The sequence below is a fragment of the Antechinus flavipes genome, chromosome 4, assembly GCF_016432865.1.
Source record: "Antechinus flavipes isolate AdamAnt ecotype Samford, QLD, Australia chromosome 4, AdamAnt_v2, whole genome shotgun sequence".
NCBI lineage: Eukaryota > Metazoa > Chordata > Mammalia > Dasyuromorphia > Dasyuridae > Antechinus > Antechinus flavipes.
The window spans coordinates 388,033,432-388,061,092 of record NC_067401.1 but is presented as its reverse complement, the minus strand read 5'-3'; the positions used below and the strand labels follow the sequence as shown (position 1 = coordinate 388,061,092).

Sequence of the window (27,661 nt, the reverse complement as noted above, 5' to 3'; positions counted from 1 at the left end):
ATATGAGTCATAGGAAAGACTTGAACCCAGCTCTTCCTTATTCTAAAGCCAGTTACCTAGCCATTTACTACCTTGTAAATAGTAGTGTTCAAACATTTACTGAATTGAATTGAATTTGAGGACCTGATTTTGGGGTCAGAATTGTAGAGAATAAGTTTTTAGACTCAATTTCTCTCTTCTCATTTTGGAGAAGTGACAAGACACTGTTATGTCTGTGTTGACTTTTATTAGAGGCACTATGTGTATATGTATCTGGGGAAGGAAGCCCTCTTGGGCTAGCTCTGTGCATCCAAGTTCAAAACTCTCTCTGATCTCCAGAGTGAGCCAAACGAAGCAGGGACAAAGTGGGATTGCGACGTCAGAGAAGAGTAGAGAAACATCTAGCAGATTCATCAGTGAAGAAGCCTGGGACTCTGAAGGTCCTCCTAACCTCCATGCAGAGGAGGTGCCCTGACCTTCTCCTATTTCCACCGACCGGTGACTTTGGCCTTGCCTCGGGTCTTGGAGCTGCAAGGAAGAAAGCAATTTCAGATATAGAATGAGCTTGAGTAAGTTTCATCAGAGAAGACATTAGAGAGCAGATCCTAAGGAAGGAGGAATAAGGGTTGGAGAGGCTGTATTAAAGGTAAAAGAGGGAAAGGGGGAAGAATCAGGAAGGGCTTTGTAGAAGGGAAGCAAAAAGAGAAGCATGTGGACCAAGAAGGAAGAAAGGAAGTATACAGAGCAAATTAGGTAGGAGGGTATGGAGGGAGAGCAGTGGACACTTACACCTTCTGGTTATCATTGATCCTATTTCGGAGAACGTTAATCTGCAAGAGAAATAGGATTGGGTGAGCGGAGCTACAGGACCAGGAAAACCCAGGAATAGGACAGAGTTTGGCCCAATGGAAGAGACAATAGGTAAGAAGGGGAGCCCAAACATCCCATATCTTCATTGTCTTGTATTGCCTCCTAATTAAAGTTCAGCTTCCTCTGTCTGGCATTCAAGGTCATCTACAATTTGGTGCTATCCTGTTTTTTAGACCTAATCTCATATTACTTCACCAAACACATGTTATACTTAGCCAACCTAAACAATTCTCTGGACCCCAGATATGGTTTTTGCTATCCTGCCTCAAAATTTTTGTCTAATGTGTTCTGAAGCTTAGGGAGCAGTTATGATTTATTTGAAGTAGAAACTCCCTTTCCCAGTGGAGAACTTCACAGTCTAAAAGAGAATTGCTTGAGGATGTGAGGTTTAAATGACTTGTCCAGGATCATACAATTTAGGACAATAATTTACTTTGTATAAATGTGATAATTATCCACCCCAACCCCCCCCCCCGCCCCCCCAGCCTTCCAGTGGATTTGGAAGTTACTTGAAGTTAAGGGTTTGTTTTTTTGTTTTGTTTTTGTTTTTTTTTTGTTTTTTTTTTTTAGTCTTTCTTTTTTAGACCTCCCTCTCCCCCTTCCTCTTCCCTCCCCTGAACTACTGGTATTTAACCACAGCTAATAAATACTGGCTGAACTGAACTCAGTGACAATAGTTCACATGTATATTAGTGTTTTAAAGTTTCTGATGTACTTTAAGCTGGTTCATATTCACAAACTTTAGACAGGACATGATCCATAGGGTTTCATCTACAATCTGCCTTGTTGGAGGGGGATGACTGACTTGTCCAGGATCGTACAGCTTAGGACAATAATTTACTTTGCATAAATTTGGTAATCATCCATCCCCATTCCCCAGCCCTCCAGTGGATTGGAAGCTTCTTGATATTAAGGATTTTTGTTAATTTAGTCTTTCTTTTTCAACCCCCCTGGCACTACTGGTATTTAATTTCAGCTAATAAATAGCTGAATTGAACTCAATGACAACAATAGTTCACATATATAGTAGTGCTTTGAAATTTCTGATGTACTTTTAAGCCGGCTCATATGGACAAACTTTAGAGAGGACATGTTCCATAGAGTTTCAGTCATAATCTGCCTTATTGGAGGGAATGAACATATCCCCATAATCAAAGAAGTTACAGATCCATTGGGGGAGAGGGAGATATTTATATCCATTCCTGATTTCATATTCATAATAAGTGCATTGAGGTAGGTAAGTAGAACATGCATTTTTTTACACCCCCCCCCCCTTTTACAGATAAGGAAAATTAGTCTTAGAGAAATTATTAGGTGTCTTGACTAGGGTCACACAACCAGCCAAAGGTCAAAGCCAAATCTTCTTCCTCATGTTTATCATTGAACTTTTACCTCTCTTTCAAATTCCCATTTAAATGCCACTCCCTCAGACATACAGAGCCCTTGATTTTGTAATTGTGTAATGTACTTATCATGTGACATTGTGAATTATGGCTATCTGAATTGGTGTCTAAGTTCCCTACTAGACTTTAAGTTCCTTGAGGATAGGGGCCACAGTTTAAATGAACTTTATTTCTCCCTCAATAAATATTACACAGTATTCTGCATACAGAAGGAATTCACTAAGTTCTTGGTTATACTTTAAAGGTTCAACCAAGATTCTAAGACCACCCTGAAGTCCAGGGAAGAGAGTGAGTTTTTTTCTTTTTCACACTCCAGGATTATATGATAAGAGGCTTTTAAAAAGTGTTCTAATGATGAACCTATATCAGGGATATATTGGTAAATATTTAACAACTCCAATTTTAAAAATTATATATAGGACACACTTTTAGGTTCACCTGCATTATTAACATTTTCCCCATCGTGTTCTTAAGTCTAGACCATAAACAAAATAACAGCCCAGATTTTTAGCATTTGTCAATTTCCAAAATATAAATGTTCAAACTGAAAATTTAGCAATTGGGTCAGCAATTGGAGCTGGCTTCAGCACACCATTGTACCCACTCACGTTTACTTGATAGGGAAACTTCTAAATGAGAGACCACAGACTTCCGAAAGGCTAGGAATGAGGGGCTGGGATAAGAGAAGTGGGTTCTAGGATTGTCTGACTCCAGAAACTCAGAATAACTCAGGTATCTGATATAGAATGTTACAGCTGGAAAATGATCTGAGAAGTCAACTAGTCCAGTTCTCCCATTTTAGAGAGAAGGTCAAGGAGCAGATGAATTAAGCTCATGCTGTTCCTACTGCTTACAGGGATCACAAATCCCCAAGGTCATAGCCAGAAAGAAGTTCCAAGTCCTTGGGTGTTAGTAGCAGTGATTCACAACATTTCATCTTCAATATGCATTTGACTTCACCCCACATTTGAGGCATCCCACTTTTTGGTCCTTTTCTACTGCCTTGATGTGTCTATTCTGCTGAGTGGAAGTTCGGAAATTACGTATCTCTTTACGTGTGCCTGTCAGTGTAAGTGAGCCCCAGTTGATGAGGGCAGTGGCCCCATTTACTGAATTCTCCCTGGGCATCACCCAGCTGCAGCCCAGGGAATAATTAAGTATTTAATCAAGGCTTTGGCAAGAAAAGAATGACACTAATACCTTGTATTTATGTTGTACTTTAGAATTTGCAAATCTTTTACATGCCCTGACCTCATTTGATCCTTACAAAATCCTGAGTGTTAGAAATGACTAAGATAATTTCCCCCATTTTACAAATAATAAAACTGAGAGAAGTCAGAACAGCTAGGGGTAGAGTTGGAATTCAAACATAAATTTCCTGACTTCCCAGCCCGTTTCTTTTCACTATATTACTTCTGTTAGTGATAACAGGGGATAAGCAGGAAACTGAAGGACCTTGAGAAGACTTCCAAAAAAGGATTTCCAAAAAGAAATAGAAGGACTAGGTTGGGATAATTAGTAATCACCAGAGAGAAAGGAGTTGAGCAGCAATTAGAGGAATGAAACACATTGGAAACTCAAGGGATTGGTCAGGACAGCAGAAGAGATAACAAGAAGAAAAGGAAGGAATGAATTTCTCTTACTTCATACTTCTGTTGCTTAAACCTCTCCTGCAGGTCAAATTTCTCTGCCTCCAGATTATAGATTGTTTGCCATAGATCTTTAGCCTTCTCCCTGTGACAGAGGAAAGTAGGAGGCAGGGGAGACAGGAGGAAAGCAAGTCAGAACAACAGTCACTGAACCCACTGAACTGTGGACTCATTACCAAAGTTCCAAGACACTCAGAAGATTGTTACCACAACCCTAAGCCCAAAAGCAATCTTGATCTCAGGTACCCCAACCATTCCTTCCAGTCCTAGAGACATTGGGAATTTCTTTCGACCCTGTTAAGGGTCCATTGCCAGCTGAGGGGGTCAATGAGCCGACACTTCCTAGAAGATCATAGAAGGCTGAGCTAACTCCTTGGGTATAAGGTCCAAAGGGGGGCTTATTAAAGAATCTAAGGTTTAGGCTAACCCTCTATTAGTCTCTTAGGGACCTCTAGGAGTGAGACAAAATAATAGGGGAAGGAACCCTGATTAAGTTGGGAGTGGTGATCACTAGTAAGTCATAGGGTTTCTCAAGGGGTCACAACACACTGTCACTATCAGCAGAGGTCTGCACCTTCACTTCAAGGGGTCAATGGATCCTGAAATGAACCTTCAAATTAAGTATTCCAAATATTACAACTCTTTTCTATTCTTCAGGCCCAACAAGAGCCATGCATGGGATGCTGCTGCCCCCTAGTGTTATTTGTGGAGACCGGTTCCCTAAACAGCTAAATCTGCTCAGCCTTGAACCAGGTCTCCATCCCTCTCACCTCAGCTGATCTTCATTCAGGTGGTCAATAGCCAACACCTTCCTTCTCTCTGCCAAGATCTTCTTTTTCTTCTCTCTTTCTGTCTGCCTTTTCCCAGTCTTTCGTTCTGTCTACAGTGAAGGAGATCAAGAAGGATGTTAAGGAAGGGAGAAACTATCATCCCCTGCCCATCCACTAATATCTATCCCACAAAAGCCCTAAGGATTGCAAAAGCTCCCTCACAATTCCCTTCTGGGCCCCAGGCTCTATCTGGGAGCCAGAGTCCTTGAAGAAGCTTAGACTTTCTAGAAAATTACTACTGAGAGGGCTCTTCTGGGTTCCCCCAGTGGAGTGGTACAGTGGGAAGGGTACCAAATTTGAAGTCAGGAACATGAATCCCATCTGTGTAGATGCAAGCAAATCATTTAATTCCTCTGGGCCTCCATTTCCTCTTCTATAAAATAAGGTGGTTGAACTAAATGGCTCCTGAAGCCCCTTTTCAGCTCTTAATCTGTGATGACATTATAATTATTCCCTTTTAATCTCAGATTTCTCTCTATTCCTGTCCACTTTTTGCCTCCCCCAACTCTGGATCTTTTTCTTTTAATTATCCATTAGATTTAGAACCCTTAAATCACATAATATCAGAACTTAAAGTGGCTTCAGAGGTCTCCGAGTCCAACCTATACCTAAATGAAGGTCTTCTTAAAGTAGCCCTGGCAAGCTAGTCCCTACTTGAACAACTCGAAAAGCCATTATCTCCAGAGAAAGGGTCCTCAAGAGTCATTTAATGAAATAACAACATAAAACATCAGTCCCTTGCTTGTTAACCTAACTTTGTCTGTCATTATCCTTTTGTAGTTCTTCAGTAGACTTGCTTTCTCTTTTAGGGAATCTTTCCAGATTTATGAAAGGACTTCAAATATTGATACCTACCTGAGCTTGCTAGACCAGGAAACCATGAGAGAAAAACCAAGAGAGAAAAATTCAGGCATGCAGGCAGAGACCCAAGGGAGAAGTGGGGAAGGGGTAGGAGAGGAGAAAAAGAGAAACACAAGGAAAGGGAGAGAAGGAAAGGAAAAAGCAGCAAATGTTAACTGTTGTCTGTCTATTATGACATAATCTCTGCAGGACAGGAATAGGGATTCTTTTTGAGGTTTCAGACTTTGGAAATTTGAGAGATAATTTCTCATTACATTATGAAAAGTAGATAGCTACCTTCCCACCCCCTAGACACATGGGTTGGAATTTTGGGACAAGTTCCAATAGATCAGGAGCTTGGAATAAAGACTTGCCCCAAACCCTGGGGCAAATAAACATAGCTCTGTAGCATATGTTGCTAGATCCCATTAATAAGTAAATAAAACATGAGAGTATGTTGGGTGACAGCTTAAGGGAGACAGTGCTATTTTTGGGATAAAATTTGGGGTCCTATTAAGTGTCTTTAGGTACCTCTTACTATCAATCCTACCAATGTGGGGAGGAATCAATAGAGCAATGGGGAAGACTTTGCTACTATTGAACAGGGAGAAGTATCCCAGGAGATGCTAGAGGCAGCTTCTAAGGGAATCAGGAAGGCTGGACACACTGCGGGGTTGAGAGAGGGATCTCTATGTTTAAGAGATGTCTCACGCTTAGAAGTCTTAAAAGGGTGAGGTTTATAACCAGTAAATGGGAGATTCTTCCTGAGTAACCAACATAAATCCTGTAGTCTAATCTTTATTCATATGATGTATCCTCGTTTATTACTAATTCCCTACTCAGGGACTGGGCCCCTATCTCCATGGCACATCCTTCCTACCTTCTGAATGTAACCACCAAAGTGCATCATATTGGAGAGAGCTTTTTTTTTCCGAGCATCATCTTCAGCCTTCCTCCTGTTCTCTTCCTCCTCTCTTCGGGCTTTTTCTTCCTGTGTTGTTGTAAGGTGAAAGGGAATAGAGTGGGATGAGGAGTTAATAGAAAATCCAGGGAGAAGAAACCAGCTGTTGTCTTTGGGGAAAGCATTTGCCATTGAGTGGGAAGATACACTTAGAGAAGACCATAGCTGGTCTGGGATAGTTCCTGAAAATTTATTTTTGAATACCGATACAAATGTTGACATTTATTCTAGTTAAACCACTTGCCTAATATTATATGGCTAGTAAATGATTCAAATCTCCTTTTTCTGACTCCAGTCCCAGTGATCTTTCCAACATAGCACCACAGAAAGGGCTATGTTACCCCATTATATTCATCCCTCAACTATGAAACAATCTCCAATTAAATCATCTTATTCAAACATCCTAATATAGACATACATATATGTAAATATACATATATACACACACACATATATATGTGTGTGTGTGTGCTGCATGTACCTATTCAGTAAATATTGACTCCCTCATTAGAACATAAAATCTGCAAGGACAGGGACTATTTTTTTTAACCCTTCTTTGCATTCCTAGCATGGTGCTTAGAATATAGTAACTGTTTAATAATACTGTTTAACTAACATATATAGTGGAATAGAGTAGAAATATTGTTTAATGTAGAATGAGGACATCTGGGTCCTAATTTCATCTATGCTATTAACTGTGTGAATTTGAGTAAGTGATTACAATTACTAAGACACCCCCCTTTTTTTTTAGCTCTGTGACCTATGAGGTTTCTTTCCTATCCCAAACCTGAATGAATCAGGAATAACCAATTTTCCTTTGATGTATAATCTGGAGGGAGCTTGAACTTTGAGATTTGTGCATTCTGACCAAGACAGCCTGGTCAGAAACAATGTATTAGGGGTATAACTTCTGTTGTTTCTTTGAATCAGGCAACAATAAATTGGTGGTGGTGGTGATGGGTGGTAAGAACACCTTGTGTGAGAGCATTATGGTCACTTACCGCCAAACGGTTCTGACGCTCCTTCTCCCGTTCACTCCGGATGCGCTGCTGTTCCGCTCGCTCAGCCCTCCGATTCTCCTACAAGGAAAAGAATTATGACCAATACGAAAAGGGAAAGAGAGAGAGAGAAGGAGGAGCCTCTTCTTTTCTTTTTTAAATTTTGTTTAGCTTTATTGCACTTTGAAGATATTGCTTTTTTTTTTTTTTTTTTTTTTTAACAATTTGAAAGTTTGTGACTCCGTCATTTTTCTAACAGGAGTCTCTTTTCTCAAGAGCCATCAGGTAAGAATTGGGAAAATGTAATAGGAGCAAATCCAACATAGAGCTGTCTAATCTCAGTTTCACTTTCACCTTTCTAAAATCCTTGACCCAACTGCCTGATGATATTCTTTATGATTTTATCATTTCACTCCTTGCTCAAGAAGCTTTAATATTCACTATTACTTATAAAACCCAAAATTCTTAGCCTAGAATTCAAGTCCCTCCACAAGCTAGCACCATTTTTCCAGCTTTACTCATGCTACTCTCCTCCACATACACTCCACTCTACACAATATGAACAACAAAAGCACACTGGATTTGGACCAAGATTCAAATCCCAACTCTGCCAGTCAGATTTAAATACTAATTTGAGCTTCAGAATATACTCTGTGAACCTCAGTTTCCTCATTTGAAATAGGGAAGGGCTGAATCAGATGGTCTCAAAGATTGCTTTTAGCTCCAGATCTATGATTATGAGTATCCCTCACATTGGTTATCTTTTCTTACAGTATTCTTTAAGTCTGAAATGACCTCCACCCATCATACTCCCCTGCTGAATTATCTGTCCTTCAGAGCCCATCTCAAATTCCATTTTCTCCATGAAGCCTTCCTAGATACTCCTAGTCAATAAAGAACCTTCCCATCTTAGGTCTCATCTAACACTTGGTTTGTACTTCTCTTATGCACTTCCCATGTTCTGTTTTGCATAGTAATTATTGATAGAAACATCACATCCTTCTTCTGGATTGTATGTGTCATGAAGTAGATGCTCTATTTTATTTAACCTTTGTGTCTTCCTTAGCCCTAAGTACACTGTTCTGTATACAACAGATACTTAATAAATTCTTATTGAACTTGTTAAAACTTTGTTCCAAACTCCCAAGCTCCTACTCCATAATTGATCTCAGAAATAATAGCTGTACAGGGCAATTTACTATTAGTCAAAGACCACCAGAAAAACACAGATAAGATTATTCCTGAGCAGACTTTTGGGCGGTAAATAGTCGTAGAAGTGATGTAAGAGGAAGAATGATAAATTTGAAGTTAGGAAGTGTTGACTTTAAATCCTGACTCAATACTGCCTGGGTGATGTGGGCAGGGTCATTTAATCTCTTGCCAGGTGTCCCTTTCCTCATCTAAAATAAAGAAGTTGTACCAAATAACCTCTGAGGTCATCTATATCCTCTTCTACATCTATAAGCCTAAGTGTATTGATTCCATAAATATAGATAATACTTGAGGGATGTATATGTGTGTGTATGTTTGTAAGTGTGTGAGTGTGTGTGTGAATTAACCAATTTGTATGTTATCTATACAATAGCAGAGTAAAGTAGAAAATGAGCCTTTGAGTCAGGAAGTACCAGTTCAAATATTGCTTTTGACACACTGGTGTCATCATCAGTGTGATTCTGTGCTGGTTCCTTGAGCTCTCTGTGCTCTGAGAAACTCTCTAAAAAAGAAAAGGTGCTGAACAGTTGGTGATCTTACACTGGCAGAGGGAATTTCCTCACCAGGAACTCCATAGAGCAATAAAGTCACAGGTATGTAAAAACAAAAAGAAAATAAAAAAACTACCTTTATACACCAGGATTAAGTCACAGCTATTCTTTCTATCATCTAGGGAGTGAATTGGAAGAGGCTATAGAACAGATTCATTGGCAGTATGGGATCGAAATCAACAGAGTTTGAGGGGAGAGGGATAGAGTGGGATACCTAGAAAGCAAGGAAGAATAACAGCAATAGCTAAAATTGCAAACTTTGAGGTTTACAAAGTGCTTGGCTTGACATGAATTATGTCACTGGATATGAGCGCAAAGTACACCAGATTTAGAATCAGAAAGATGGTCATTCAGATCATCGCTCCCATCACTAATTAGTAACTGGGTAGCATAGTGGATAGAGTGGAAGACTTGGAGAGAGGAAACCTGAATTCAAATCCCCTCTGAAATGCTAATTAAGTATATGTCTCTAGGGAGGTCACTAATGCTTTCTGAAAATCACTTATATTTCCTCATCTGTAAAATGGACATTTAAATTTTTATCTGCCTCAGTTTCCCCATAGGTACAATAGGCATAATAATAGCACCTATCTTAAAGAATTGTTATGAGAACTGAAGAAAATAATGTTATATACATGCATATATAATATGTTGCATATATGTGGTACTTTGCAAAGCTTTATATAAATACTATCTTTCATTATAAGTTGTGAACACTACACAAGCCCCCAAAATTCTCTGAGTCAACTTCCTTGGCCATCAAATGGTAGTAACAATACTTAGACTACTTACTTCACAGGACCATTCTAGGGAAAGTGTTTTGTAAATTGTAAAGAGCTTTGTAAATATAACAATATAATAAATGATACTGGGTTGTAGGCTATTAAATGGGGCAAGATTCAGAAACATTCCAAACTTGAACACATTAGCCAGAGGAACAAGACTCCAGTTCACAAGCCCAGCCTCATAGGGCTTCCTGGTCAAGAGAACAGAGATTTTCTACTTACAATCCTGTCCTTCAGAGAGATGAGCTCCTCCTCTTCCTTCTTTCGATTTTCAAAGTGAGCCTCAATCAATGTTTGCAGTTCATTCAGGTCCTTCTCCATGCGCTTCCGGTGGAATGTCCTGCCAGAGAGGAGGATGTGCTCAGAGAAGCAGAGATTTACAGTCAGAAGGAAATTTAGAGTTCATGAAATTCAATCACTTATTTTATAGATTGGGAAGAGGAGGTCAATAGAGTAAAAATGGCTTGTTCGATGTCACACAACTGCTAAGTAACAGAGAGAATTTGAATTTAGGTCTTCCTCACTCCAACTCCAATATTCTATGAACGTCATCAAATATCTAGCAAAATCTCTAGTTCTAAATTAGGATTCCCAAGCTTGGAGTAGGCATAGGACCAGTGGTGAGGAGTGAGACATCTCCCAAGCAGACAGTCAAGTGCAATAGTGGACAACAGAAGAACCTGAGTTTTTCCCAACCCTGACCTCTGACACTATTCAGTGGTTTAGGCATGGACCTGCATGTTCTGGAGGGTAGAAGATCATTCCACCCAGATTGACTCCAACCCATACAGAGCTCCTTTCTTCCCCATGAAGGAGAGTTCTCTTGACTTTTTGACCTGCTCTCTGCAGACACAACACTTACATCAAAATCTACTCTCTCTCCATCAGGGATTTTTGGTGGTATCAAGTTGGGCATGAAAAGCCTGCAAGGAAGAAGGAGATGGGATTAGTGAAGACTGCCATCATCTTGGTTATAAAGGTTTGTGGCTGGAGGGTCCAATTCTCCCATTTTATGTATGAGAAAAACTAAGGCCAGACAAGAGGAGTGACTGATTTGTCAAAAGTCCCAGGAAGTAAGGAGCAAAGCTGTTTTATGGGAAACCAGAGTGAGCCACAGCATAGATGGCCTATTTCCTTTCTCCAAACCCCAAGGCTCCAACACAGTCAACTCTCAACTAACCTCAGGACACTTACTTGGGTTGTAGCTTCTTTAACTCCAGCCTTCAAGACATTTTCCTGATATTACAACTGTTTAACTTAAGTTACTTGTTGACCAGGGGAGGGGAAGGGGAAAGGAGAAAAATAATGAACATATGGTTTTGCAAAGGTGAATGTTGAAAATTATCTTTGCATGTATTTTTTTTTTTGCTGAGGCAATTGGAGTTAAGTGACTTGCCCAGGGTCACACAGCTAGGATGTGTGAAGTGTTTGAAGCCAGATTTGAACTTAGGTCCTCCTGACTTCAAGGCTGGTGCTCTATCCACACCATCCAGCTGTCTCTTTTGCATGTATTTTTAAAAATAAAAAGCTATTATTTTTTTAAAAGACATTTTCCTGCTTAAGGAATGAGATCATGAAAATATAACCCTGTCTAAGATGCTCACAGGTACTCATTAGAGCTAGAAAAGACAATTTTACATTGTGATCTCCCTGAGGGCAGGAATTGTCTTTTACATTTCTTTTGTATCCCTAGCACTTAGCACAGTTCCTGACATATAGTAGATGTTTAATAAAAGCCTGTGGATTGACTGACTGACCCCACAGCCCACAGTCCAATCCCCTTATATTTTAGATGGGGATGTCAAAAGCAAAGATAGGGAAGAGGTTAGTATTCTCTTCCGGTTTCAATCAATCAGTAAACATTTATTAAGTGCCTACTACACTACAGGCATGATGTTAAAGGCTGAGGGTATGAAAAGAGGCAAAGGGAGTCCTTACCCTCAATAAGCTCACAATCAGCAAATAGATATATACAAAGCTGGCCATATTCAGGATAAATAGACAATAATTAACAGAGAGAAGGCACAGAATAATGAGGGAATGAGGAAGACATCTTGTAGGAGCAAGGATTTTAGTTAGGACTTTTCTCTATGTTCTTATAGCACAGTTGACAGAGTACCAGGCCTGGAGTCTAGAAGACCTGAGTTCACTTCCTAACTGTTACCCTGAGAAGTCACTTAACCTTGTTTGCCTCAATTTCCTTTTCTGTAAAATGAAATGGAGAAGGAAATGTCAAACCACTTTGGTATCTTTGCCAAGAAAATATCAAATGGGTTCACAAAGAGTCAGTCACAATTGAAATGTGTCTTTCAACAAATTGTCTTTCAATAGAGAATGAAAAGAGTCATAAGGTCGTAAACTGATAGTGTTAGAACTGGACAAGCCTCAGAGACCATCTAATCAGATTTTAGAGATGAAGAAAGCAAGATGAACTCAAAGAAAGATGCTACCTTATAGATTTGTGGAAGAAAAAAGGTGTTTCAAAGACATGAGGAAGGCAGGACAATATCTTAACAATGCAGGTGGAGAGGTAGGTTCAGATCCTGACTGCTACTTACTAGCTGTGAATTTGAATTCATTTTTTTTTTTATCACCTGAGCCTCAGTCTCTTTATCTGTGAAATAAAAGGTTTGGAAACTAATATCTAAGATCCTTTCCAGCTCTAAATCCCTATAAGGAATGAGGATTGTAATTAGGAGTAATCTCTATTCATTTTAAGAAGCTCTCATTGAAATGGAAGGAAACTTGAGGAGCTATTGAGACTCTGGCTGTACTGCATGTGTTTCCCTCTCCAACCCCCTGCTCTCATTTCATCTCTAGACAATGTCTGAAGATGGCTAAAAGCAGAATCCTAGAGAACCTTTGATTGGGTACCTTGTTAATGAATGAAGGCTAGCACAGAACCCCTAACCTCAGATCATCCACACACTATGGAGTTTCCAAATTTTTCCTCCTCTTTCTGTCACTCCAGGTGTGCCTCCCAAGTGTCCCTATGATCCATACTGACGTCACCTGGAAAAAATGCTGGTTGGAAAGTTCATAATTTATGCCTTTGTTGTAACAAATAAATGCTTGTTCATTGAGGAATGGTTTGAATAAATTTTGGACCATGAAGTGATAGATTATTATAGTATTGTAAGAAATAATAACTAGAGAGAAACATGAGAAGACTTACATGAACTGATGCAGAGAGAAGTAAACAGTTAAAACCAAAACAATACACCGAATCTCTACAATGATGCAAATGTAATGAACAACCACCACAAAACAAAAATAAATGTTGAAAAATTACAAAATATATAATTTTGGCCCCAAAGAAAACATCTGATCATTTGGCCCCAAAGAGACATCTTCCCACTCCTTTGCAAAGAGGTGTTTGTGAGGAAGGATGAGTGGTGAAAGGTTCCAGGCATGGAACATTACATATATTGCCTAATTTTTCAGTGTATTTATCTGTTTTGCTAATTTTTTTCTTTTAAAAAATTCTTTGCTATATGAGGTGACTGTCTGAGAGGGGGGAAGGGATGCATATAGGAGAATAATTAGGTTTGTGTAAAAGCAAAATAAAAATTTATTTGTTAAAAGAGAGTAATTGAGCTCTATCTAGGTATCCTTTCTTCCCTATTCCAGCCTCAGTTGCAGAAAAGGTCTCTGATCTAATTCTCCCTTTAGACAGAAAAGGATTGTTGATCCCTTCCCTCCTCCCACTCTTCTCTGGTGTCCCTGCACTAATCTTAGTCATAACTATTTACATTTACTCACTCTTATCTTTGAGACACTCTTATCTTTGCTATCTTCTAGCACCCAATCAAAAAGATTTCATACTCACTTGGGCTTGGGTTTCGATTCCTCCACTGGGCCATCTACAGAAGAGAGAGGAAAAACACTTATGAGGTGAGATTAGAATTCTAGTCCTGACCTGAATCTGAGCCTGATCTTTTGAAAACTGAGTCAAGTTGTCAATTGTCATAACTTAGGCAAATAACATCATCCCTCTGGGTTTCAGTTGACTTCTAATTAAAATGAGTCTGGGCCCGTTTAACTGTTTCCTTTCATCTCTAACATTCTGTGGTTCTTTAGCAAACAGGGGCATTGCCAGCCAGTCACTTTATCCTTTTTCAGTGATGAGGGTCCAATTATTGTTGGCCATCTCCCATTCACTTCAGCTGTTATACTCTCTACTCACCAGCTGAGGGCAACTTCAGGAAGATGCCAAATTCTAGGGATCTCAAAGAGAAGGCAATTTCTCTCTTCTCTCCTCGTGCCCCTCCTTTTGTGGGTGGCAGGGTTTATCTGGTTAGTCTCTAGATGTAGTCAGTGTGGACTTATCCAATAACTATCTTGATTTGGCTCAGCTACCCCACTGGGAGAACTCTGCCCTCTTACCTTTGGGCTGTATGGGCACTCTAATTACATGAACCCTGTATCATGGAGTCAGTCACAAAAATATTGATTATGTATTATATTACTTAACCATAGGCTCAAATGGATAAAATAAAAATATAATGGAAAAATGTTAGGAGTAAAATCAAAATACATTAGAGCACAGCTGCAGCTTCTCCCATACCCAGATCACCATAGACAGCAAGATTAGATAGTTTTAGAACTAAGAAGTATGTGTATGTGCATGTATGTGTGTAATTAGTCATTTTTCAGTCATGTCTGACTTTTCAAACCCCTATTTGTGGTTTTTCTTTGCAAAAATACTGGAGTGACTTAGTGTTTTCTTCTCTAGTTCATTTTACGGATGAGGAAACTGAGGCAAACAGGTAAGTGACTTGTTCAAGATCAAACAACTAGTAAGTGACTAAGACCAAATTTGAACTCACAAACATGAGTCTTCTTGACTCCAATTCCAGGATTCTATCCACTGTGCCACTTAGCTGCCCTAGAATCAGTAAAATCTGAGTTCAAATTTTACCCTATTTAGGTCACTTAATCTTTCTCAGTTTCAATTTCCTCAGCTGTAAATGGGGATAAAGGCACATACCTCACATTGTGAGGATAAAATTATGTCATATTTGCAAAGGGTTTTGCAAATTCTTAGAAGTACTACATAAATGCTCACTATTTATATAGTATATAATATAAATATACTCTTGCTATAGTTTTAAGAATGGAGAGTTCCTCAGAAACTCCCTAATCATTAAAGATTTTTATTTATTTTTTTCTCCTCAAACCAATTAGAATATTCTTACAAGAGAAGGACCAATGGAAAATTAGGTCCTCTGTCTGCATCACTTTATTACCCTTTTATACCTATTGGGAAAAGGTGGGCCTAAGTTCTCTTATGAAGCACTATAGGTGTGTTGGGATTGAGGGTTCAGAGGATCACATGAGCTAAAAACTCTCAATTTTTTTTGTATCACCACCTGACCCCTTAGGCAGTCAAGGGAAATACTGGGCTCCCCTTCTCAGAATAATGCTTTTAGATAATTGAAGAAAATACAAAATTTTAAAGATTAGTGAAAATAAAGATGTTTTTCCCTATCCAAGTTCATAGAATGCCTGAAATCTACCCATGAACCCATTAATGGAAGGGGGTGGTCTGTGTTCCTTATGTTAAGAACTCCTGATCTACTCAGAAAATTCCAAAAGACTCATGATGAAAAATGCTATTCATACCTAGAGACAGAACTGACAAGAATCTGAATACAGATTGTAGCATGTATTTTCACTTTTTTGCTGAGGTTTCTTTGTGGTTTTTGCCTTTTGTTATATTTCTTCTTTCACAACATGACTAATGTAGAAATATGTCTTACGTGATAGCACATGTATAACCTACATCAGATTTCTTACTGTCTTAGAAAAGGGGGAGAAGAAGGGAGGGAGGGAGAAAAATTTGAAACTGAAAAATCTTTCAAAAAATGAATATTGAAAATGGTCTTTACATGTAAATAGAAAAATAAAATACTATTAAATTTTAAAAATAAAAAATAATTCCTGATCTAGTTCAACTCCCTTATAGTACAAATGGGGAAACTGAGGCCCAAAGAAATGAAAAGACTTGCTTGAGATCTCAAAGCTAGTCAATAGCAAGACTAGGATTTGAATGAGAATTCTGTCTCCCAATCCAGTGTCTTTTCTCTAGGATCACATTATGTGTATTTGATACTAAGATCCCCAAATTCCCAGGCAGACATAGCATTGCCCCCACCACATGACTTCCTACCCCACCTCTGAGTGAGAGAGATCTTTGATAAATAGTCTTCCAAAGCTGCTACCCAAGAATTCTTTCCCTCCCACATCCCCCAGCCCTCTCAGATTACTCCCCCTAGACTCTATAGAGGCCCACAAGGGTGAGTCACCCAAAACTTGAGCAGCTGCTGGTGGTGTTTCAAGCCCACAATAAGCCTCTGGCCTCCCTTTCTTCCAAATTATCCTCAACACCTGCTTTTTCTGCTAAACTATTCATTGTATATGCCCAAGAACTACTGAAATGGACACTGAAGCCACGTTGCATTCATTTGCCTGTGGATTATATACAGTGGTCAGCCACTTCTTCCCATCTAAAGGGTACAAAGTAATTTGAGTGATTTATCTTAAAGGAATGTGAATCTAGAAAAACATTTTATCTCCTCATACCTCCTCAGCCCCCCCCTCACCCTCACCATCCAAATCATCGTATTTATTAAAGCTGAAAAGAAGTGTCTTTTTCATTATCTGCTATTTTGGGTTATCAGCTTTTTGAAACTGCACCCAACAATCTTAGGAAGGCAGGGGTTGAGTTATAATGAGGAGATATCTTTCTCTCTTTGTGCATTTCCATTCTTCACGGCCAAATGCTAGCTACAGCTCAGGCCTCCATTGTTTAATTACTTTTATGTGGGATCTGGGACAGCTAGATGGTGCAGTGGTTAGAGCCTGGGCCAGAGTCAGGAAAACCTGAGTTCAAACCTGGCCTAAAACCCTTAGTAGTTATGTGACTCTGGGGAAATCACTTAACCCAGTTGCCTCAGTTTCCTTATCTATAAAATGAGCTGGAGAAGGAAATGGCAGAGCACTCCAGTATCTTTGCCAAGAAAACCCCAAATGGGGTCACAAAGAGTCAGATGTGACTGAAATGACTAAATGAACACAAATGTGAGATCTACAGTAAGGTATCTGGAGTACTAGATGGGGTCTTTTTACCTGCCCCAGATTCAATTTATCTATATGTAATCTGGGTAAATTGTCAGGGAATTAGAAGGTGCACACATTGAGATTTCAGTATCCAAACCCTATGTTTGCCAGGGAAGATTTTGTCTATTCACCCTCTCTAGCCCATCTTTCCTCCTCACTTTACTCATCTATTTGAAGTCTAGAACATCTCCACCAGAAGAAGAAATATGAACAAAACTCCCCCTCTCCTTCCTCCTCCAGCTTCCTTCTCCTCCCCACATTCCATGACCCCCATGGCCCATCTCTATCCTACCTAGGTAGATACCATTCCCAAATTACCTTCCACTTCTTTAACTTCTTCTTCTTGTTGTTCTGTTTCTAAAGAAAAAAAGAAAAGGCAAATAAAGGATACAGTCCTGAACTCCAAGAATCCCACATGAATATAGTCCTTCCCTACTACTGGTCTGATTGTCAACCCACAGAGAGGATTAAAGCCTGTTCACCAGACTATTTCAAGCCATGGTAGGTTCTGAATGAAAGACAGAGGGAACAGCTCCATAAACTCTCACCCTAAAGGCCATTATTTTATGGTGGAATTCTCTTTGAAATAAAAATAAGAAGGAAATCTTCAAAACTAGCCAGGCTATTAAAAAAAATTAGGTTCACCTAGGTATTAACTTCCTTATTTCGACCATCAATTCCACCTATCCCTAATTGTCCTACCTTCTACATTGGTCTCCTCCACTTCTGGCTCAGCCTCTTCCTCTTCAGCAGCTGCCTCTTGTTCTGGATGATGGGAAAAGGGCAATGAATGACTAGGATTTCTACTTTTCTTTCGTAACACAGACACAATTAGGACTAAGGACAGAGAAAAAACTTTGGAAATAGATTCAGAGACACATATTGTAGTTACAATCAGGACACAGAGTGAAATTGGAGAACCTGTTCTGGATAAAAGAAGCTACCCATGAATTTACCTAAACCTCAAACCCAGGAAATAAAAATTTGAGAAGGTACAATTGGAAGTAGATTTTCAATTCATTCATTATGTTCAGTTATAGTCACAGCCTTGGGGAATAAGGCATTAATGAACTATATGGCTAAAGAGGACAATGGTGAAAAGAATGCTATAGAAAGATCTATCAAAGGAACAGCGGTGTGTAATTTGAGAAAGGGAGAAAATAAAGGCAAGGGAAAAGAAGAAAAAGGAAAGGAAAGATAAAGGGAAGAGAAAGAAAAAGTCAAGAGAAGAGAAGGGGAGGTATAAGAAGGAAAGGAAGGAGAGGGAAAGAGAAAGTTTAAAAATAAATGATTGCTGAATTCAAACATTTGAAGAATTATCAGGTAGAAAAGGTATTTGACTTGGTCTGTGTGGTCCTAGAAAAGAGGCAATGAGTAGAAGTTGTAGAGAGGCAAATGTTGCTTCCAAGTAAGGAAAAACTTCCTAACAATTGGGCCATCTCAAAAGACAGTGGATTTTCTATTAGTGTAGGCCTTTAATTAGAGACTAGATGACCAATTGTTAGAGATTTTGAAAGGAGATTTCTTTTCAAGTATGATTTGGGCTAGATCCAATGCAATTCAACATTTAAACTTCAACTAATCTTCAAGACACATTGTCTTAGACAATGAGGATACACTGAAAAAATGAAACATTCTCTGTCTTCAGGGAGCTTGCATTCTACTGATGTTCCTTCCAAATCTGAGATTCCATGATTCTAGTATTTTAAGGGTAGAGGATGGAATCTTATCTTTTTAAATTGGGGGTGATAGAGGTGGGGTTTGGAATTTGTTAAGATTTTTCTAAAGATTAAAACACACATACACACACACACACATCAAAAATGTGTGCAGAAAAATGATGCATCCAGACCTTACATTGCTCTGAGTAGAAGACAGTGAAGAGATATCATCCCAATATCTCCAATAAGCTGGATTGAACTCGGCTAGTCTGCCATATTTCAAAAAGGTGAGGGAACAGCAACTAATTTGACCTTTCCTCCCCATCCCTTTTCCTCAATGGCAGCAAAAAAGGATGTTACCAGTTGAATGCAAGTTCCTTGAGAATGCAGAACAGTTTTTTTTTCTTTACTACCTCTAAGGACTAGTGTTAGTATAATATAACTAACAAATGTTTGTGTCGTTGGATTAACAAATCTTCTGAATTTTTGTGAAAGTTCTGTTCCTTGATCTCATGGCATTTGAAACTATGTCCACTCTTGGCAGGGACAAGGAAATGTAAGGAGCAAAGAGGAGTTATTCCATCCTGGAATTATGTTCATTTCCTGTTATTAGTATTTGAAATTAGTGTCACCTTTGAAAATAAATTTATAAAGTTTGAAGAGACTTGTTCATATGGAGCAGCTGTGGTGAGGCTGTAAGTCTACATTGTACTCAAAAATATTAAGTATATTAATAAGTATCCAGAAAGTTGATCAAATGGTTCTGTTTTCATATATATACATAAATTTTATATAAAACATATTAAGTCATATATTTATACACAATTGTTATTTATAAATATATACTTGTGTATTTATAAATATTTATGTTTATATATAAAAATATTCCATCCACATTGGGGTAGACAGTATACTATCAGGACTTCTACAGTCTTGATAGACCTAGGACTATATCACTAATTATGGAGATCTCATTTCTTCTACCTGCTCATCCTGGGTGACTTTTATCCATGTGCTGCCATAAATGAATCACCACAGCCACCCAATATACTAAGAACTTTCTTCTAGATTATTTGCCATTGTATGGATAGCAATCGAATATTTCATGTGGAGTGTTTGTCAGTTGTCTCTCATTCTCCCTAAATGACTAGCCTATATTTTTATCTTTTAATATATCTGATGACATCCTTCAATGCCATTCCTTCTACTCAGTTTCTAATATACCATAGTACCATGGATACATGTTAATTAGTGATAAAGTATCATGGATACATGTTAATTAGTGATTAATAAAGCGATGGCATCTTCATTGGATAGAAAGTAGTCTTGGTGATTGAAAAAGACTAATTAAGAAGATTATACACAATATTAAAACTATAAAAGGCCTTAAGTGTATTTAATCCAAAGCCTTATTTTTCGGGGCAGAAACTGAGACCAAGGGAAGTAAAACAAAGTGTCCCTAGTCAATGGTGGACCTGGAATTAGAACCCAAGTCTCTTGACTTCCAACCTACTATTCTTAGTAATGTATCATTCTAAGGACATGACTTAGTATTTTTAGGAGCTTTTAGCTCCTCTGACTTTCCCCGACTGTGGAGATAGGCTTTTTTGACACCCATGGCAGCAAGAGGAGGACAAGTTTCTTCTCTAGCAGCATGTCTGCCTCCAGCAGGTAGTGACCTCTTAGATCTTGTAGAATAATGGAGTATGTGGGGTGATGAAGCAGCCAGGAAGTGAAGAGCATGGAAGGACCCCATCTGTTCAGCCCAAAAGAAAGAATGTAGGACAAATAAAAAAAAACAGACAGTTCTGAAGAAGGCAGAATTTTAGGGCCATTGTTAGAGGCCATGGAAGGTGGAAGGCTGACAGAAAAAGAACATAAACATAAAGACATGAACATTCTCATCATATCCTCTCCTCCTCCTCATTGCAGGTAACATAAATGGTTGTCTCCCCACCAAAAAAAAAAAAAAGCCTAGGATATATCATTATGAAAAGTTGTAGGAAGTGTAGCAAAATGAAATATTGTACTACCGTCCTCTTCCTCTATCCAATCTTCCTCTTCTGAAGCACAGGGAATGGCAGCAGCAAAGGGGAAAAGTGAGAAAAGTTAGTTTGGCAGCAGAAAGCCAAGGATAATAGTGGACATTGTTCCCTTATCTTCCATTATTTCCTCTACAAGCCAGAAATTCAAACTGGCAATTGTCCCACCCCATTTCAGGCATAAACATTAGTAGAGCTATAAAAAATTTGTTAGGCCACATAAGGGACAGTTTATGCAATAAGATGGAAAGAGCCTTGAACTTGGAATCAGGAGACCTGGTCCTCAATCAGCCATGTGTTCAAGGGAGCCTCTCTGAGCCTCTGGAGGTTTGTTTGAAAATCCTTCATGACCAACACAGCAGTGTAGCTGCTAAGGAAGAACCCATTAAATCACACAAGCTCTTTGATGCTTCTTTGAGCTCAGGACGCCACCAAACAGGAAAGCATTAAAACCAAATCCCAGTATACACAGCAGACACATTGATCCCAAAGCCAAGAAACCTAAGCCCCACCCAAGACCCTGTTGTAAAAAGTTGGCTCATCTCCCAGGCTCATCAAGCCCCAAGGGTGACCCACCTTACACAGATATTTCCTGGAATGCCAGTGCAGGTCTAAGTCCAGCTATGGCAATGCAAGAAATAACCCCAAACAACTCCCAAAGCATTTGGTGGTCTTCACAATAACGCTCGATCTTGCCCTTCTCTTCTCCCCTCCCCTCCTCTTCCTTCACCTGCTCTATCCAATTTGGTTTCTCCCATAAGCAGAGATATATATTATCCCAAAGACCATTTGACCTGTGAGGTAGCCTGCACAAAGGAATAGATTACACATTTGGCAAGGAAGAACACTTTGCTCATTTTCACCCACTCCTAATGTCATCACCCAGGAGATTACAAAACCCTGAAAAATCCACCCCCTATAGAAAACTCATTTCCTGAGTTTAGAAGTTACATGCAGTAACTTGAAAAAAAGAATTAGCTCGTACTAAAGGAAAGTTGTCCGACTTGGTTTATGAGTACCCCAGAAATGCCTTTTTTCAGACATTTTTTAGAAATTCTGATAAGTCTTGTGGTTATTCAGTGAAATATAGGTATATCCATTTATACTGAATATATTATGTAGTTACACTATTTTTCATGTTTTTTCCTCATTAGAATATGAACTCCTATATCATGGCTGGGACCATGTTTTTGCCTTCTTTGTATTCCCTGATTTGGTACATTACCTTGGAATACAGTAAGTTCTTAAATACTTGCTGACTACTGATTCACTGAGGGAGCTCAAAAGAGAATAATTAATGTGTTAGGGAGTTATTACTGGAAAATGGCAGGGAGAAAATGACAGGTTTTTTTTTAATAAAAGGAAAGAACATTTTAGCTAGACCCCTTGGGAAAGACAATTCTATAAGTTTTGGTAGAGGGAGTTTCTTCCTGGGAATTCCAGTATCATTGAAATCATATATTTCAATGGCTAGACTCTACACATGGGGAAGAGGACTTTTGATTGGTCTGTTAAGAATGATGATCGGCAGATTACTTGCTGTCTCAGGGAAATAAGGGAGGGAGAAAAGAAAATTTGGAACTCAAAGTCTTAACAAAAATAAATGTTAAAAGCTATCATCATATGTAATTGGAAAAATAAAATACTACTGAATAAAAAAAAATTGTTGATCCCTTTTGGCTTTCTGATTGGAATCTACTGGTGGGGAAAGTAAGAATGGAGATTCTGCTAATTCAGAGATTACAGGCTATTCTTGATTTCATGGACTCATCTCCCTTCTCCCCGATTATATGCAGTAAAATGATACTAGATACTTACCCTCCTCAGCCTCTTCTTTGTGAAAAAGGAAGAGAGAAGAGAAAAAAAAGGAAAGATGAGTGAGTTTCAGCCAAAACTTCTTTTGATCCAAATGATGAGAAATCTCCTGCTCTTACCTGCCTGCTCCCTGAAAAGAAAAATGAAACGCTATTTCATGGCCAGCCAACACAATCTTTTATTCTTACCTACCTACATATACACACATCTATACACACATATGACATGTGAACATACAAACATGCATGTTAGTTTATATACACAAATTTGTCCTGTCTCAGCTTGCTAAGTGATTGATTTTATTGGAGTCTTTATTTTTCTGACATCAAGTCAAAAATCCTTAAGCTGCCATTCAAAAGCTTCCTCAATCTGATTCTAACCTGTTTTTATATTATCTCTCAGTACTTCCCTAAATACATTCTCTCCCCTAGCAATGCTGTTCCTGGGAATGCTCTCCTCATTTCCAACTTGGTTCTATTTTCATATTATTTCCTGCCTGTGTTCCACTTCCTAACCTCCAACTATGAAAATGCCTTTCTCTCTTCTGTCCCACTATCTAAGTCTTAAGTGTTTTTCAGGACCTAGATAAAGTCCCAACACCTCTACAAAACCTTCCTTGGTTATTCCTACCCACAGTGATTTCTATCTGCTTCTTCTGCCTATAATATTTATCCTATAGTACTTATCCAATAGTATTTATCTTATAGGAAATACCCTATGGTATTTATGACTCAATTTCCTCATGTGTAAAATGGGGATAATTATAGCACCTACTTTCCAGGGTTGTTATAAGGATAAAATAAGACAATCTTTGCAAAGCACTTAGCATGTATATAATACTTTATATAATTTGCAAATAATTATAACTGTTGTTGTCATTATTGTTACTATTAGTATTAGAACATAGCATATATATAACATAAAAGTATTTTATTATAGTATTATGTATTATAATTATATAGTATTATAGGCAGGTCCCTTGAGTTCCTTGAAGGCAGGGATTGTGTCTCCTACTTCTTTTTCTTCCCAACTACTTAGTATATTATAGATAATTAGTAACCTTTAATTCATCTTTAATGCTTATATGTCATGATAATTGAAGATGAGTTAGGAAGTTAATAATAATAATATATCAATAGGTTCAGTGAATCTTTGGATGAGCTTACATCCCAATAACTCTAATCTAATTACAAGTCATTTATCCACCTGCATAATAGTTTACAGAACATCAGAACGGGGATTGTCTTTTACCTTTATTTGTCTCCACAAATGCTTAGCTCAGTACTTGGCACAAAGTAAGCATTTAATACATGTTAATTGACTGATTGACTGACCTTTAATATCAAAGAATAATCACAGGCTAGTGACATGTTCTGGGATCATTTCAAACAAAAAAGATAAGATAGAAGATGACACATTCCTGTTGAAAAGGAATTCTTCCCTCTGACTTGTGATTTTATCTGAGTGAGGAATTCCTAGTGAGGACACTCTCCTCCCTTGAGAGAGGTGGCTAAGTAGTGTAATGCACAGAACTCTCGGTCTGAAATCAGGAAGATTTGAATTCAAATATAACCTGAGATACTTGCTAACCATGTGACCCTGAGTAAGCCATTTAACCTCAGTTTATTCATCTATAAAATGAGGACAATAATAGCACCTATCTCCCAGGATTTCTGTAAGGATCAAATTAGATAATTCTTTTGTATAGTGCCTGGCATGCAGTAAGCACTATGTAAATATTAGATATTTATTATTATTATTAGGGTCAAATGAGATATTTATAAATGCTCAATAAATCACCTAGTATATTGTAGGTGCTTAATAAATACTTATGATCTCTCTTCCCTGAATTATATCAAGGATTTCTCTATAATTTATTGTCCCTGAGAGTTGTCCGGGATACTGAGATAAGATCTCTGTTTCCAAAGTTATTTCTTGAGGAACTGCCTAAATTGGCAGTCTAGACTCTTTTGGAATAACATTACCCATGTAACCTAGGGTGACCCATTTAATCTTTCCAAGATTCAGCTTCTCAACAGAATCACCCTGCCATCGACTTGATTCCTTGAATCATTCACCAGCCTCTCACACAGGTGGAATGCCTATATCCTTTCCTCCCTACCCCACCCAACCCTATTGTGAACCTGAAATCTGGTCCTACCAAATTTCTAAATCCATCTCCAGTCCTAAGGTAATGACTGTGATCTGAAAACTTTCCTCCCCCATAGGCTGTGTTAAAAATAAAGCGTCATTTCTAGATTTGCATCTCTAGGGAACCTATTCTCAAATGGTCACCTCCAAGGAGTAGATGACCAGGGACTGGGAAAAAACCAAAACACACACACACACACACACACACACACACTCAACACACACACACACACAACACAGGGAAGGCATGGAGTCCACCACTTACTCTTCATATTCCTCCACAACTTCTTCTGTGTCTGACATGGTGTCTGCTCCCCCTCCAAAGAGAAAGAAAGTCATTAACTGTAAATGAATTAGCTCAATCTATATTCCTTTTGCAGCTCTGTAAGAAGAATTGCAATGGTGCCTTGGGAAGGAGCAAAGAGAGGGGCTTTTGAGCATTTCTTTGGGAGCCTCACACAGTGACTTCTCACCATTCTTCAGGCTCCACTCATTGTACTCTCCAAGTCAAAAATCTCTGGGAGCACAGTCCTTTGACAAGCTTCACTCGTGATAATGGGAGGAAAATGATCTGGATTCTAGTACTGCTTCCTCCAATCATTTGTTTTCATTATGTATGTGTGTGATTTTGTGTAAGACACTAGATTTGGATTCAGAGAAACTGGATTCAGATTCATTTACTATCTGTATAGTAAGTACAAGCCATTTAACCTGTCTCTGTCTCAGTTTCCCCATCTGTAAAACGAGGTTGGCAATCAGATTAATGAATTCATAAATGAATGAAGATACTATGTTTATGGAAGTGATTGTTTTATAAATTCTGAATAAAATAAATAAAATTTAAAAAAAAAAAAAATCACAGATTTACTTTGTCTCACCAAAAATTAAAAAAAAGAGAAATTAAATGAATGAAGAAGAGTATTAAGCAGGTGCCAGTACCAGGAAGGTACCTGATGATACCTAATGATATGAATACAAAAATGAAGCTGGTCCTGCCCTCAAGAAGTTTACATTTATATGGAAGAAGGTAACACATATAGGGGATTTCTGGCAAGGGAGCAAAAAATAACTGTCAGAAAAATCATAGTGATGACGAGTGGAGTCATTAAACAATCTGAGTTTGATCAAAGCAGTATTTCCATAGTTTCCTAAAATCATGTCCCTCAGAACAAACAGTATGTGTCCTTTCTCTATATATAGCTAAGTGGTGTGGTGTATAAGAGTGCCAGATCTGGAGTCAGGAAGAGTTGACATTTGACAATTGACATTGACAATCTAACCTTAGACATTTACTAGCTATGTGTAACTTAGACATTTGCCTCAGTTTCCTCAACTTTAAACTAGTATTCACAATAGCCCTGCCTCCCAGGATTGTTGTGAAATAATATTTGTAAAGCATTTAGCACAATGTCTGGCATATAATAGGTGCTTAATAAATAAGTGCTTGTTCCCTAATTCCTTTCTCCCTCCCTCTCTTCCTACCTTCTTTCCTTTCTTCTTTTCTCCATCTTCTTTCTCTCCCTCCCACTCTCCTTCCCTCCTCTCTCTGTCTCTGTCTCTCTGTCTCTTTCCCTCTCTCCCCCCTTCTCCTCCTTCCCCTCTCTCTTTCTTTCCCCTCTTTCTCCCCTTCTCCCTCTCTCTCTCTATCTCTTCCTCTCTCTATATGTGTCTGTCTTTCTCTGTCTCTGTCTTTCTCTCTCCAACCCTTCCTTCTGTCTATTTCTATGTCTCTGTCTCTATCCTTATATAAATGTCTGCCTATCTCTCTATTTAGAAATCTTAAATGGATAGTAACACATCTTACTCTTGAACTTTGAACCAAGTCTGTGAACTACCTGAGTGATCCTGAAGAACCACCAGTGAGTCACACATCCAGAACCATTGATTTAGGATATCCCTTTTCATAGCAGTCTTATTTGGTCTAAAGTGGTTCCAAGAGAGATGGATTCAGAATAGGACACTGAATCAGTGGCACTTGACTGCTTGAGGCTCTCCTACTGTGTGTGGGTGTGACATGTGTACAAGATTAGAGTCCATTGGATTCTGAGGAAGTTCTGGGCTCTAATCTAAACTGAACCTACCCCATCCAAAGGATCACAGAGAAATGAGCCTAGTCTTGGGAACTAGTAAGTCAATTATCTATATCTCTCTGGGCCTTTGGTCCTACAAGGAGCCCATCCCCATAATGTAGCTCTTGCCCCCACCAGGGTGGGTTGAAGACAAATTTTTTCTGTAAAATTGAGCTTTGTTTGGACCCCCCTGAAATGTTCTCTTCAGTCGACAGCCTGCCCACCCCACCCCCATCATGTCCTGCTCTGTCTGACTGGATCTCCCATTGAAGGCTTTAAACACAAGGACTGTGGGGCAGATAAGTATAAGTCCGGCCCTTCTCCATGTATTCTGGCATCATCATCTAATCTCCGGAAATAGCAGGCAGGATGTGAAGTGGGTGATGGGGTTCTGACAGTCCCAAAATCACAGCCAAGCTAATCTCTCACTGAGGGACAAGACTAAAGGGAGAGGAGTGGGGCTAGCGATCCCCAGGAGATGGGGGGGGAGGGAGGCCCCGAGTTCCTTGGGAGATTAGATAAGGACCTGATAGAGGCAAGCCATCTCCTAAACCTCCTCTATTTCCAACACTCAAGCCAACATTTTCTACAAATTCCTCCTGTGGCTGCTGAAGATACTCCTATCTCACTTGCTTTTTTTTCCACCACTCAAAACAGCTTCTAAGGTCCTTTCCAACTCTAAGATGCTATATAATGCTCATGTTTTATAAAAATCTCTCCTAA

General features: G+C 38.8%; 1 protein-coding gene across 1 annotated transcript in view; it reads right to left on the bottom strand.

Annotated features, from left to right (window-relative positions):
* Positions 1-206: 206 nt before the first annotated feature.
* The window catches only part of TNNT2 (troponin T2, cardiac type), a 30,096-nt gene continuing 2,641 nt past the window's right edge, over positions 207-27,661 (bottom strand). Inside the window, exons 3-17 of the mRNA XM_051996764.1 lie at positions 25,135-25,186; positions 22,842-22,848; positions 22,722-22,800; positions 20,895-20,924; positions 17,903-17,965; positions 17,519-17,557; positions 13,908-13,941; positions 10,941-11,001; positions 10,301-10,438; positions 7,534-7,611; positions 6,452-6,562; positions 4,672-4,781; positions 3,896-3,986; positions 769-809; positions 207-507 (exon numbers count right to left, since the gene is read on the bottom strand). Of these exons, the coding sequence (XP_051852724.1) occupies positions 462-507; positions 769-809; positions 3,896-3,986; positions 4,672-4,781; positions 6,452-6,562; positions 7,534-7,611; positions 10,301-10,438; positions 10,941-11,001; positions 13,908-13,941; positions 17,519-17,557; positions 17,903-17,965; positions 20,895-20,924; positions 22,722-22,800; positions 22,842-22,848; positions 25,135-25,186 (980 nt within the window). The 3' untranslated portion in view covers positions 207-461. The remainder of the gene's footprint in view (positions 508-768; positions 810-3,895; positions 3,987-4,671; positions 4,782-6,451; positions 6,563-7,533; positions 7,612-10,300; positions 10,439-10,940; positions 11,002-13,907; positions 13,942-17,518; positions 17,558-17,902; positions 17,966-20,894; positions 20,925-22,721; positions 22,801-22,841; positions 22,849-25,134; positions 25,187-27,661) is intronic.